General features: G+C 42.0%; 1 protein-coding gene across 1 annotated transcript; it reads left to right on the top strand.

Moving 5' to 3' along the window:
• Positions 1-2,164: 2,164 nt before the first annotated feature.
• Positions 2,165-11,275, top strand: RAB27B (RAB27B, member RAS oncogene family). The gene is made up of 5 exons (XM_009696855.1): positions 2,165-2,317; positions 5,298-5,383; positions 8,088-8,191; positions 9,555-9,678; positions 11,086-11,275. The coding sequence occupies exons 1-5, from the start codon at positions 2,165-2,167 to the stop codon at positions 11,273-11,275; spliced, it is 657 nt and encodes a 218-aa protein (XP_009695157.1).
• Positions 11,276-12,607: the final 1,332 nt, after the last annotated feature.

Here is a 12,607-nt window from a genome sequence, read left to right as displayed (position 1 = left end):
GGTGAAGTTGCGGTGTTAGTGCTGTGGCCTTCCCGTGCCCAGGGCAGACCGAAGGCAGCGCAAGGCGGAGCGGCACTGTCAGATCAGGGCTGTTTTTCTCTAGATTGATTAAACCTTTATCGTCAGAAGATGAATTTCTCTACAGCTTGTCCCGCCTCTCTGGGTGGCTCTGTATCTGTCAAAGGTATAAATCTCATACAATGAAACTGCTCAGTACGCAGCCAGCTTTTTCTTATCCTTAAAGCTGTTGAAATGAAGGATAATCAAAATGGGCTTAGTTTGCTGTTTTAGTCAAAGCAGGTCAGTACTTGCTAATTTAAATGCTCAGAAAGGTAGGTTTTGTTCTGATGGAAATTAAGGTCTTGTACTGAAACAAGCAGTAGTTTTTATGAATGGGCTATGGCCCAGGGTCTCCTGCTCTGATACTGCAGTAATTAGTCTCAGCACAGAGATCCGAATGGAATGGCTGTTCATCCGTGCTAAGGATTAACAAGATGTTGGAAAAAAGAGAATGCTTAAACTACATTGACAACAAGGTAAGAGAGGATATAAACTAGATGGTGTTTCATACGATTCCAGTTTTCTCATCATCAGGGCGTTTCATACATATGAATAAATACTTTGTGGGTCTGTTTCTTCCATAGGTCCCCTTTCCTTATCCTGTAGAGCTTCATAGCAAATACTAACAAAGTAAATAGAGTAATGGGAGCATTAGGTTTAGGGTAATACAACACTCCTCTTGAACTTGAAATAATAAAAAAAAACTTGCTGGGGAAGCGGTCAGGTTGGAGAAGGGATGGGTAAAGGCTTGGCCGGGCTGGGAAGTGATTTTATGACGGTGTTCTGCTGGAGGTGGGTGGCCGTGGCGTGGTGCTGGCAGGAGGCTGTGCTGGCGGGCGGTGTGCCCTGCTGCCGACGGAGGGTGAACGTTTCCTTCGGTGGGAGCCCGAGCGACTCTGAACACAGGCGCTCGCTTGCATTGGCCAACCGGGAAAAGACCAAAGTAGGAAAAAAATGCTGAAAAGCCATCCCTCCTTTCTGTCTGGCTTTCCCTCCCGAATATGTTGTGTCACTTGACTCAGCAGTTTGGGAAAAGTCAGGAACTGTCATGTGGGGTCATGAAAACACCACGAAAATCGTTTCTGTGGCATGCACTGTGGGGCAGCCCAGGTAAATAGGATAAATGTTTTCCTCTTTCTGCACATTTGCATTGCTCTCCAAGATGTCTATTTGCTTTACAAGTGCTTAATGAGGTAGGCTTTGCTGCTCTTGTTCCCTGCAATGTATAGAGAAGAGCCTACACTTGCTGTCGAGGCGTGCGAGCTGTCTGCGGCTTTATGGGGACGTTGGTCCCTCTCGGGTGGCTCCCTGGGCTGCGGGAGATGCCCCGGCTCGCGGGCACCGCAGGAGCTTATGGAGGCAGAGAGCTGAGCCCAGGCGGTGGGCTTGCCATCTGCTTATCTGTCTTCATTTAGGATCGGCAGTGTTTGGTGAGGGGGTGGGTTTGGTGGTGTGCTTCACGGAACAAGGCAGCTGTGGGTTTATCTGGTTATACTAGAGAGTAAACTGTGTTTGAGTGCTCTCCTTTTATTAACAGTCACCCTAGAATAATTGCTTGCTCTGCTTTTTAATTAGTTCTCTTGGGGGAAAAGATATTTCCTTCAGGATAGAAATACACAGCCCTGAAAATACTGGTCAGGGCTTGAGCCCTGACAACGGTTCTTGCTGTGTCTGAGTTTCCTTTTCACTCCTATTTCTGCACTACCCATTCTTCTTCAAACTCAGAATAAAATACTTAGAGCAGAAAGATTTAGCCCTAGGTTTCATACGTATGTTCATTATAGGTCTTATTGTCATCCTCAGAACAAAAATAATGTTTTTGTCCCAAACTCTTATCACTCTAAGCTTCAATTTTATTTATTTAGAAAACTGAAAGTGGAAATTGTATTATCTCCTGGCACCTGAACTGAAATGGAGGGTTTCACTGCTGCTTTGCATTAGCATTTTTCAAAATACACAAACATAACTTTCAACCCTGAGCGCAGATAGCAGCGTTTCAATGAACAAAAATAGAAATGAGGCCAAAACAAGCAGAAGGGGGGGTTTGTTATCATTAAATCGGTTTTTTTCCTCCTCTTTACATAGGTTCCTAAAAATTAGCACTATGACTGATGGAGACTATGATTATCTGATCAAACTCCTGGCCCTTGGAGACTCTGGGGTTGGAAAAACAACGTTCCTGTACAGATACACGGACAACAAGTTTAATCCAAAATTCATCACGACAGTAGGGATAGATTTTCGGGAAAAACGAGTGGTAAGTTGTCTCATACAAACGCTGCTACCTTCTTTTTTCTTTATTAATTTCTGCTACGAACAAATTTTCTGTAAATGTGTACTGCCTCTCTTACTGTGGGGTATTGCATGTGTTGCTAATGCTTTTCATTCTCTAGTTTTTGGCTTAAACAAGTTGTCATCATCAGGAACTGGATAAAGGGGGAAAAAATGCCATTATCCTTATCCCAGTGTTGGGTTGCGAAGTGGTTTATTGCACATTGGTATAAAAGGATCTTTCCAACAGCAGGTTTCCATAGTGCTGGTGAATGAGGTGTGTTTGTGACTAGAAGTAACTCTGACCCTCAAATTCATCATTTAAATGGAAGGGATGGAAAGTTACAGAAGCGCAGAGGTTTCAGCTTACTTCCAGGTCAGACAGTGAACTGGGGGAGGCACAAGAAGCAGTTCCACCAGCTGGACCACGCTGCTCCTCTGAGTCTCTGCCAGCAGCAAGGCTGGAGGTACTGAGCCTGTAATCAGGAGTCCTCATAGGTTAGGATCAATGTGCTGCTTATTGCAAGGTGTGCAAGCCTGCTCTGCTGTGCTTTTGTTTCTTGATGGTAAGTAGAAGATGAGAGTCTTCAGCAGTGTCAGTCAGATGCTTTTTGTGGCTATGAGAGTGCAGTCACTTTGTTTTAATTTAATGTGACTGATGTATCTGTTCATAGACCCTGACAATTGATACAGGCTAAATATAGGGGACAAATTCAGTTTTCGAATCAGAATCCTTCTAGCTTGCTTGATCAGTAAAACAATAATAAATACAAGATATTAGACCCCAGACAATTATTGTAGTCATTTTGTTAATATAAAGAAATGCAAATACTTGCCCAGTTCAAAGATGGCACCTCCTTACATTTGCTTCTTTTTAACTTAAATGAAATACTTCAAGAGCTTTTCATGAAATATCCTTGGAAGTGTTGACAATGCAGAGATGAGTAAGCTGGCAGAAGAACCGCTGCCTGTGGAGAGCTTTTCAGCCTGGAGAGGAGAGCACCTGATGAGCTCTTCCTTGTATCCAAGAACTTAAGCGCTGACAAAACTTTACACTATTCACTTTCAACAAAACTAAGTGCTTCTCAGCCCTTCATCGGGTTAATGTAAGAACTAAAAATCATTTACAATATTTATTATTAATTATTATAAAAACATTTCCCAGTTTTGAAGCAGTTGAATGAAAACACGTGCCTTGGCAATACAAAGCAAGTTGTTCACGAGTTGTCATTCCACACACTTTTAAGCTCCTGTTTTTTCGCTAGAATACCGTGAAAAGATGGGCATCACTCCCCCATGCACCTTTATCTTCCCTGGCAACTTTTTCATCACTGCCAGTATTTGTGGCTGCTCCTGTGAGTTCAGTTTTGCCATGGTGATGGGGATGTGCAGGCCCTGCCTGGGAGCTGCGGCTTCAGGAGTCCCATGAATAAAAGAACCGTGGATCTGGATTATGTCTTAAATTAGCCATAATGAGCGCTATGCAAGTTCAGGCCAGTTAAATGGAGGCCAGGCCAGGTTCAGGTTGCAGTGGAACCTGACTCCTTCTCTGCTCTGTGAGATTGCAGTCATCTAATAAGAGTAAAACATTAAAAACACAGTTTTATGGCAAGAAAGTGTCTGAACATGCAGATTACCAGAATTCTCTTTCCCAGGCTGGTGAGATGCTCATTAACGTGTTTTGAACATGGGCACTGGATTCCTTCCGGAGGGTTGAACTTTCTGCTAAAGGTTACAGACAGATTTCTTCCATAATTTTCCATTACTGTACATTTTGGGGTAAGATAGTTTGTAAGTGTGGGAGAAATTTCACCTTACGTGAAATTACCAGCTTTGAAATATCTTGAAGGTCTATCTACTAAATTTCTAAGACAGACACACAGAAAGTTAAATTCTTGTTTTTCTGTTGTGTAAAAGTCATGTTAAAAAGTAACCCTGTGAGATTCTTTGTTTATCACGCTAAATATTACAGGAACATGCTCCAGAAAACCAGTTTCATTCACAAACGTGGTGCGGTTGATCAGTTGATTCTTTTCTGGTGTTCACATCAGGCACCTGCCACAAAAGAAAGGCAGGCACGTTGCAGTCAGAAGCTACCTGTTGAAATGACAACAGTTTAAATAAGTCCACAGGATCAACGAATAGTCTAGGCTGGAATGGACCTTCAGAGGTCATCTCGTCCAAACCCCAGTTGATACTAACGTGGTTGTGCAGGAGAGCTGAACGCTGTGTTTTACAGCCCAGGGAGGGTGGGTGAGGACGTGTTTGGCTTCCCCAGGTAAGGTCAGTGCAGCCTCTGGATACAGACATGTCCACAAAGTCCATATTCTCTTGATCTAAATGCAAGGGCAACATTTGCCTGCTTTTAAAATTGCTGAAATTCTGCTAAACTACCTCAGACAACAAAACCAGCATGTACTTATTTTATCCCTCTGTCTTTTACTGCAACAGCTAATTTACACACTGTTGCTATTTAATAAAGAATTGAGCTCCAGTGAAGGTTGCAGTGATTTCTTTAAGCACCATGAGTTTGCAGTTGCAGTTAGTAAGGAAGTCATTAACGTCCGACAGAAGTTAATGAATAAAAAATAGCTTTTTATAATAGTGGTTAATCCTGTCAGCCAGCTGTAAATTTTCTAAGAACAGCAATGAAAGAGAACACAGACAGCTTCCTCAGCGCAGCGCTATGCCAAGTTTTAAAGAATTGGTATCTAATTTGAAGTACTAAATACGACCAAATTATCTTTAAAGTGCAGCTTTCATAGATGTTTCATGTGGCTCCTGGGTTTTTAAAGATTATTATAAGCAGCCCTCTGAAGTGGCTTTTAGAGGTAAGAGTCAGCTCTTACTGAAGGTTTGAACTTTTACTCCTTACTTATTACTTGCACAAAATATAACAACCTGTGACCCAAGCGATGGATTTCAGTGTGAGCTGTATGGCTGTACTGATTTGACTCTCTCATCAGGTATACAACAGCAGAGGACCAAATGGATCTCCAGGAAAAGCTTTCAAAGTACATCTCCAGCTTTGGGACACAGCCGGTCAGGAAAGGTAACAGAGTTCAGCTCATTGGAAAGCAATTCTGAGGTTTTCGCATTTTTGGGTAAACCGTTAGTCCATTCAGGTGAAAAAATCTCAAAAATCCTCATCTTTTAGAACAAGAAAAATGTCTTCCAGAAATAAAGTTTTTCTGACGCTGCTTTGATGCAGCGATCAGAGAATCTCAGAAAATAGGACTGGAAGAGCTGAAGTGATCTGCTCCCTGCCTCAGCAGCATGTTGCCTCGTTGCTCGCACATGTGGGTTATTGGGTTATCGGTTAGCTCTTTTGGTTTGTTTTGTACTGTTTTTTGGCTTCGTAATATGGTCTTCATCTCCTCTGGAAGATACAATATAATCTACCTAACTGTCCTGTTCTCATATTTCAGATCTTTTCCGCTAGGTTGGATGGTAAGGTGTACTTGATAAAGGTGCTGATATGGGACTGAATTAGTATACATGTAACGGTCAGGCTGAGGGAAGTGATTATTCCCCTCTTATGCAGCACTTTTGAGGCCACATCTGGAGTACTCTTTCCATTTGTGGGATGCTTTGTACTGATAAACTGAAGTCCCGTGGAATACCATTAGAACAGGTCAGGAGGCAGAGGCATACGATGATCCGGTGAGGCCTGAGGAGGCTAAGCCTGTTCAGCCTTGAAGATGGGAAGACTAATGGGAGGCTAATTGCTGTCTTCATCTACCCAGTGGGGAGGAGACAGAGCCAGACCCTTCTGAGGCTCACAGCTGAAGGGCAAGAGGCGGTGGTCACAAGTAGCAGCAAGGATATTCCAGTTAGGTAGAAGGACACAAGTGTTGACCATGGGAGTGGTTAAGCCCTGGAGCAGGTCGCTCTCGGAGGCTGTGCAGTCTGTGTCCTCCCAGGTGTTCACAACTCAGGTGGACAAGGTCCTAAGCAGCCTGATGCCTTCCTTAAGTCCTGTCCAGTTTATGTGCCCTGGGCTTGCTCAGATTTTTTTATGATGAGCAAACTTTCTGTTCTGTACTGCCCCAGGCTGGTTTCAGCCTCTCTCACCACGAGCATGCAAGTGAGCTGGAGAATTCTAGTTCAAGTCTTACCAGTGCTGAGTAGTATGGAAGAATTGCTTCTTATCTTACTTTTATGGTTTTGGTTGTGTTTGTCTTCTTTGCAGCAGCGTACTGTGGTTGACGTGTATTAAGCTCATGACTGACCAGAATCCTCCTTTGCAGAAGGATTCTTTTATCTAACCAGTTATTCCCCATCTTCTGCATGCACAGTTGTTTGTTCTTCCCAAAGTCCTTCTTGACTTGTCACTATTAAATTTGATCCTGTCATTTTTTTTAAAGGGAGAAGTGTGCGTATTGCTTTCTCAAGCTTCCCCTGGCTAGTTATGTACGCTGGTTTTCACTACCATAAAGTGTGTGAGGTTGCCCTCAGTATAACTTCCAATGTCATCTGTCAACAAGGGAAGAAAATGCGACTCACACCTATTTGCTGTGTAATAGCGTCTGAAGAGCAGCAGCCTGAAGCGTTTGCCCGGTGGGGAGGAAGGAAAGTAGTGATGAGGCAGATCTCAGCTTTTCAGAGTAAGCAGTGCAAATACTGTGTAGGAGGGGTTGCTGCCTGATGAAAAGCAGAAGAAGGCAATTTTGTGTCTGCCTCTCTTTCCGTTACTTTCAGACACCATTTGTGTATACCCCTCTGCAAGAGATTAAACGTTTTGAGACTACTTTTTTTTCTTTTTCTGAAGGAAACCTTAAAGGTAGTGTCATTCCATAATATCAGTTACTGTTTCTGGTACTGCTGGTTTGTGCAAGATCATACAGTGCTGTTTTGTGATGTGATAGGTCCCTGTGATATATAAAACACCAGAACGCCCTTGCAAAGTTTGCCAGCGCTGTCTGAATGTTTTAATATTGTTTGGACTTTCTTCGTGTTTCTGATTTGAACAGGCTTGTGACCTTTTGGTGACAGACAGAGTTGCATTTCATGGCCTATAGTTTCATCCAGCTCCGTAGCTTTGCAGGAAGCCTGTAAACAGTATCGCTTGTGAGCGCACGCTTACGCAGATCTGCTTACGGAGTGCATGTGTGTCTAGAGCTCTGCCAAGAAAGGTTACCTTTTCCTTTTAGCTGAGCTTCCCAGCAGATGCAATCACATCGAACAATCAAAGGCATGTAAACAGCCACCTACTCTTCCTTTGTTTTCTTTAATACTGACTATATTGAGTAGTGCACGTCCATCAACTAAGTGTGTGTAATGCTGGCAGGTGAATCCATTTCGATCACTGTGATTTGTGATACGTTAAATGCTTAGGTATCTTTATTTTTTCTTTTAACCAACCCTTCTCTCTCTGTCTCGCGCTCAGTTAAATCAGGCAGAATTTGAACTAATAGATTAGTCACTGACAATGTTTATATTCTCACATATAAGCTTCCTCTGGTAAATTACTAACACACTGATGAATAAATGTTGACTGCTGTGATACATCATAGCAAAAATGAAAGTCAAGGTTTATTTTATTTTGGTTTTACTTCCAAGGGAATGTATGTCCACTAAATCTTGCAGACTCTTCAGATTTCAAGGTGTTTTTAAATAGAATTTTTGCACAAGCAATTCCGAAAAGCTTTATCTCTTTTTCCTTTACTCTGTTCAGACTTGCCAGAAAAGTGCTTACCTTAGAGATCACTTTGTATTAATAGAGCTATGTTGTCTTTTTTTTCTTCCACCTTCAGATTTCGAAGTCTCACCACAGCGTTTTTCAGAGATGCTATGGGCTTTTTACTAATGTTTGATCTCACCAGTCAACAGAGCTTCTTAAATGTCAGAAATTGGATGAGTAAGTAGAACTGAAGAGCTCGCATTTATCGGTTGACTTGAAGCTTTCTTGTGTATTTTAGGCTTCCAGGCTTTATGCGTGTCATTGTTTGTGAGCTGGAAAATGCTCAAAGAAAGTAGTTATGTCTAGTCCAGCTGTAGGTGGGGTACTTGCAGCCTGTAATTTGGAGTGAAAGCTTCATCAAATTGGAAAGATACATGCTCTTCTTTTTTTTGCACAATAGACTGTTTTGGGCATATCCTTGATAATCTTGTTTGGATTTGGTACAATTTGAATAAATCTGTTGCCTCTTGAAAATTTATGGCATTCGGCACTTCCTTGGCCATATCCCATATTTTAGATGATGTACAGGAACTTGGAAACTGTACTTTGGATATCGCTGTTATCTTCATGGTGAGTTTTCTATTTGTAAAGCAGAATGTGATTCCTTCCTGTCTGCTTTGAGGTTTAAATTAAGATTGGGCTTTGAGAATTTGGTTGGAAAGCGCATATTGTTTGCTGTTGTTGGTTTTCCTTCAGACTAGACTGAAAGTGAAACAAAGGTTAAATTCTAAAAGTTTATTTTTAATTGAGGGTATTGAGAGTGCTGGAAGGACAGAGGCCAGTACATTTCCAACTGGCAGTTTTCCAGCAAACAAACTGCAGTGGGGATAACATGAGAATCCAGATAGCTTTGTGAAAACAGCTCCGTCTTCTTCAGAGATTCCTTCCTCCCACCAAAAAATCCCTGTCATCACAATCTTTCACTGCTTAGCAAACTGAATCTCTAATTTCTTCTGTGTATACTGCACCTTTTCAAGTCAGTCCCCTCAGGATTGAGGCAAGAATAGGTAAATGGCTTTGTACGGTTACTTACGAGGGGTGAGGCTGTGGACAGTACTTGTTCGTGGATCTTCAAATGGATAAAATGGCATTTAAACCATTGAGTATATCCAAGAGAAAAACACACTTGAGGATTTTGCCCTAAGCTTCTGAAGAGCTCCGTTTGCAGATAACATGGGGTGGTGTTTGTACTTCCACAGTGTCCTTATGAGTCTTGTAGAATAGAAGTTCTGGCTGGTGGAGGTTCGCCTCTGCTAAAGCACTGTGTTTAGTGCACCTCACTGCAGTTAAGCCTTCTTGTATGTTGGTAAAATAAACACTGAAAGTAATTTTCTAGTACCATTTCTACTTCCTATTCCTTCTACATTCCCCTTAGCAAGTAAATGTACAAGGAAAGTGGTTGGCATGAAATGGTTGGCTGGTTAGTCTAGGATATTTTGAGGTGGGGAGCGAGAAAGGTATTTGGAATTATTTTGTCAACATTCTTGGTCTCTAAGGCACTTCCAGCATTCTCTTAACTCCTGTTTGTTTTTGCTTCTAGGTCAGCTGCAAGCCAATGCATATTGTGAGAATCCAGATATAGTCTTAATTGGTAATAAAGCTGATCTATCAGACCAAAGGGAGGTAAACGAAAGGCAAGCAAAAGATCTGGCAGACAAATATGGGTAAGCAGATTACAGCAGAAGCTGAATTTAGTCTCTAACTCTTGTAAGTGTAGCTGCTGACTGGCTAGAGATACTTGCAAATATACTTTTAAACTCTTAAGACTTGTAGGCATTGCAGGATCACATACACCTATAGCGATATCCAACTTATCACACTTTCAGATCGACCTGTTTGAATAGGAAGTAGAATGAAACACACCGTTCTGGTAGTTTGGCCAAAGTATTACAACATCAAAAATAAGGCTGAAATGAAACATTCTTACTGGAAAGCTACATTCTTGGGATGTTGGCTTGTCCTGAGAGTTCAGGACAGAGTATACCAAAGGCAGATGAACACTCAGTGTCATGAACTAATTAACTACCAAGATTTATAACTTCTTTTCTAGTTAGTTTGGAAGTGGAGACACCTGTGGTTTTTGGTCGGGTTCTAAGCGTACAGTGGCACTGAATTTATTTGGTTTTCCCTGATAGATAATAAAGCCATTAATGGCCTTTTTCTTGTTCTAGTGAGCCTTCTACATTTCTTTGCACTAATACCAACTGCAGAGTGTCTTGTAACTGGATACATAGGCTGTGTAATATAGTTAGTAAGTAGTGCTGTGGGCAAAAAGTGTGTATTTTATTCCTTAGTTGCCCTTGCTGCTCAGTGAGTGAAGTTCAGAGAGAGTTGGGCCAGCAGCAGAAGATGGCCTGAGACACTGTGAGGAGTGATAAGCAAAATAGACTTAAAAATCTTAAAAGAATATTAGAGTTGTCTGCAGCCAAGTAAGGAGAACAGTGATACTGAGGAGAAGTTAGCTCATGCCAGATTTCATATGATGGAAGTGCTGAAGCAATTTTATAATCTTCTTGTCTGAAAAAGATGAGTTGGAAGGCGATATTCTGGATTCAAAGGGGTTTTCAGAATGGACACAGCCAAGTTCACTTCTGCTTGTAAGTAGGAAGGAAGGGAGGGAGATAGTACTTAGCAGAGACTGCTGAATAGCAATAGTTGTAACTATTTGCCTGGAGAAAAAAAAAAAAAGAAAAAAGTTTCTTGCATGTTCTGTGGTCCCTGAAATTTTCTGTAATGCAGACCTAGGTTTCTCTTTAAAATAGACTTTCTGGTTACCTGGAAGACTTTTCCAGCCAAGGTTTTTGCTGATGTTATCACAACTTGATGTGAAAGTGCCAGTGGATATTTTGTAAATTAATGTGGTGGTTCTGTGCTCATGTCATCATGCCGGTGTGTGCTAGAACGGGAGTTTGGGTTCTGCCCAGTAAGGAAATAGAGTCGTGACAAACCAGAAGTCTGTCCCATTCACGTCATTGCCGCTAAACCCACAATTGGTAGCTGGACTGAGAGCGTTACAAAAAGTTGAGTCTTGGTTGTCTCTCTCCAGCAAAACCTTTTCCTTTTCACCGTAGCATACCCTACTTCGAAACAAGTGCTGCTACTGGACAGAATGTGGAGAAGGCTGTGGACACGCTTCTGGACTTGATAATGAAGCGTATGGAGCAGTGCGTGGACAAGACGCAGGTCGCCGACACAGCCAACGGAGGAAGCTCGGGAAAGCTAGATTCGACAAAACCGGAGGAGAAAAAATGTGCCTGCTAAACGTCACCTGTAAACTGTGAGAGTCAATGAAAATATTTCATCAGAATATGGCTGACCTACCACCAAATTCAAACCGGCTCTGTTGAGCCATGCACAGAAGCAAAGTTACATTGTTTTATTGGGATTGTGCATTTTTCTCCAAAGAACTGGTTTAAAACTAAAAGCTGTGTCTCAGTGAGGCTCTTGTGCTGAAATGATTCTTCCTGATATGGTGCCAACTTTGTGGAAAACTCTCCCACCTCTCTTCCCCACTCCTTTTCCCCCAGCCCTCATCTTTATTTTTCATGTGATCAGGATACTGAATAGAGGACAGTAGCTTTATTTTTTTAAAAAGGAGGGAAAGAACCTATTGTCTGTGTACACTGGATACTGAAATTAAAATGGAGGTGGGTGGTTTTCTAGGTCTGTGCCATTTTTCCACAGAATCCTGTTTCTTTATAATTCTTAATCTGCATCAGGGACCGTGTGTTTTGTAAGGCAAAGATACAAAAGATTTTATGTGGCCTATTAAGAAAAACTTTATCATTTGCACAGAGTAAGCAATGCTGTGAATCTGTTCTGACTGAATCATTGAGATGGTGGTTGGGGGGGTGGGTTCTGTGTGTGTGTTTTGGGTTTGGGAGGAGGAAATAGGGCATTGAATTTGGGAAAAAAAAACTATCAGGGAATTGTGCAGCATTGCTTGTGTTGCCAATAATCCAAGCAGGGATTGGAGCGTTCTAGGAAAAAGTATGGAGAGGGATTCTGACACTGCAGGGACAGTTTATAAAGAAACAAGTATAATGCATGGGAACAGAGATAAACTATATTTTATGAAACAACTTCTTGCCATTAGCAAAAAATATTCTCCCCTCCTCAACCTAAGGAAACCATCCTTTTTCTTCTTTTGCTCTGGGTAACTGCATTATCGCAGGTAGGATGTAGGAAAACACTTGTGGCTGTTTGCACTGCCTAGAAGGGAACCGTAAACCCTGCTGTGCTGAGAGCACCTCGAAGTTATCGCTATGCCTTTGTCGGGTCCTCCGTACGCTTAGGTTTTCAACAGAGGACAGCTTTCTCATACTCTTAAATTCTCTGAGAGAGGGCAAAGTGGAAAAAATGTGATGTAGGGACTGGAATGACGGTAGTCCAGAATACGTGACCGACTAGGCAGAAGTGTGTTGCAGAAGTTTGCAGGTATCTCGGCACAGAGGGTAGAAATTGCTCTGTTAGTGTGCTGCAGTGGAAGGGTGCAACGCAAAAGATTTTTTTCTATGGGTGAAAGCAAGTTCTAATGAAATAGCAAATTGCTTATCACATGCGAAGACAAATACAGGAAAAAATAAAGGAAAA

The sequence above is a fragment of the Cariama cristata genome, unplaced genomic scaffold (genome assembly GCF_000690535.1).
Source record: "Cariama cristata isolate BGI_N322 unplaced genomic scaffold, ASM69053v1 scaffold7893, whole genome shotgun sequence".
NCBI lineage: Eukaryota > Metazoa > Chordata > Aves > Cariamiformes > Cariamidae > Cariama > Cariama cristata.
This window is presented reverse-complemented; position numbering and strand designations above follow the sequence as displayed.

Excerpts from the sequence above, each read along its gene's own strand:
- RAB27B (XM_009696855.1), top strand. The coding sequence starts at position 2,165 with ATGACTGATGGAGACTATGATTATCTGATCAAACTCCTGGCCCTTGGA. Across the intron at positions 2,318-5,297 it reads ATTTTCGGGAAAAACGAGTG|GTATACAACAGCAGAGGACC; the intron begins GTAAGTTGTCTC and ends CTCTCTCATCAG. Across the intron at positions 8,192-9,554 it reads AAATGTCAGAAATTGGATGA|GTCAGCTGCAAGCCAATGCA; the intron begins GTAAGTAGAACT and ends TTTTGCTTCTAG.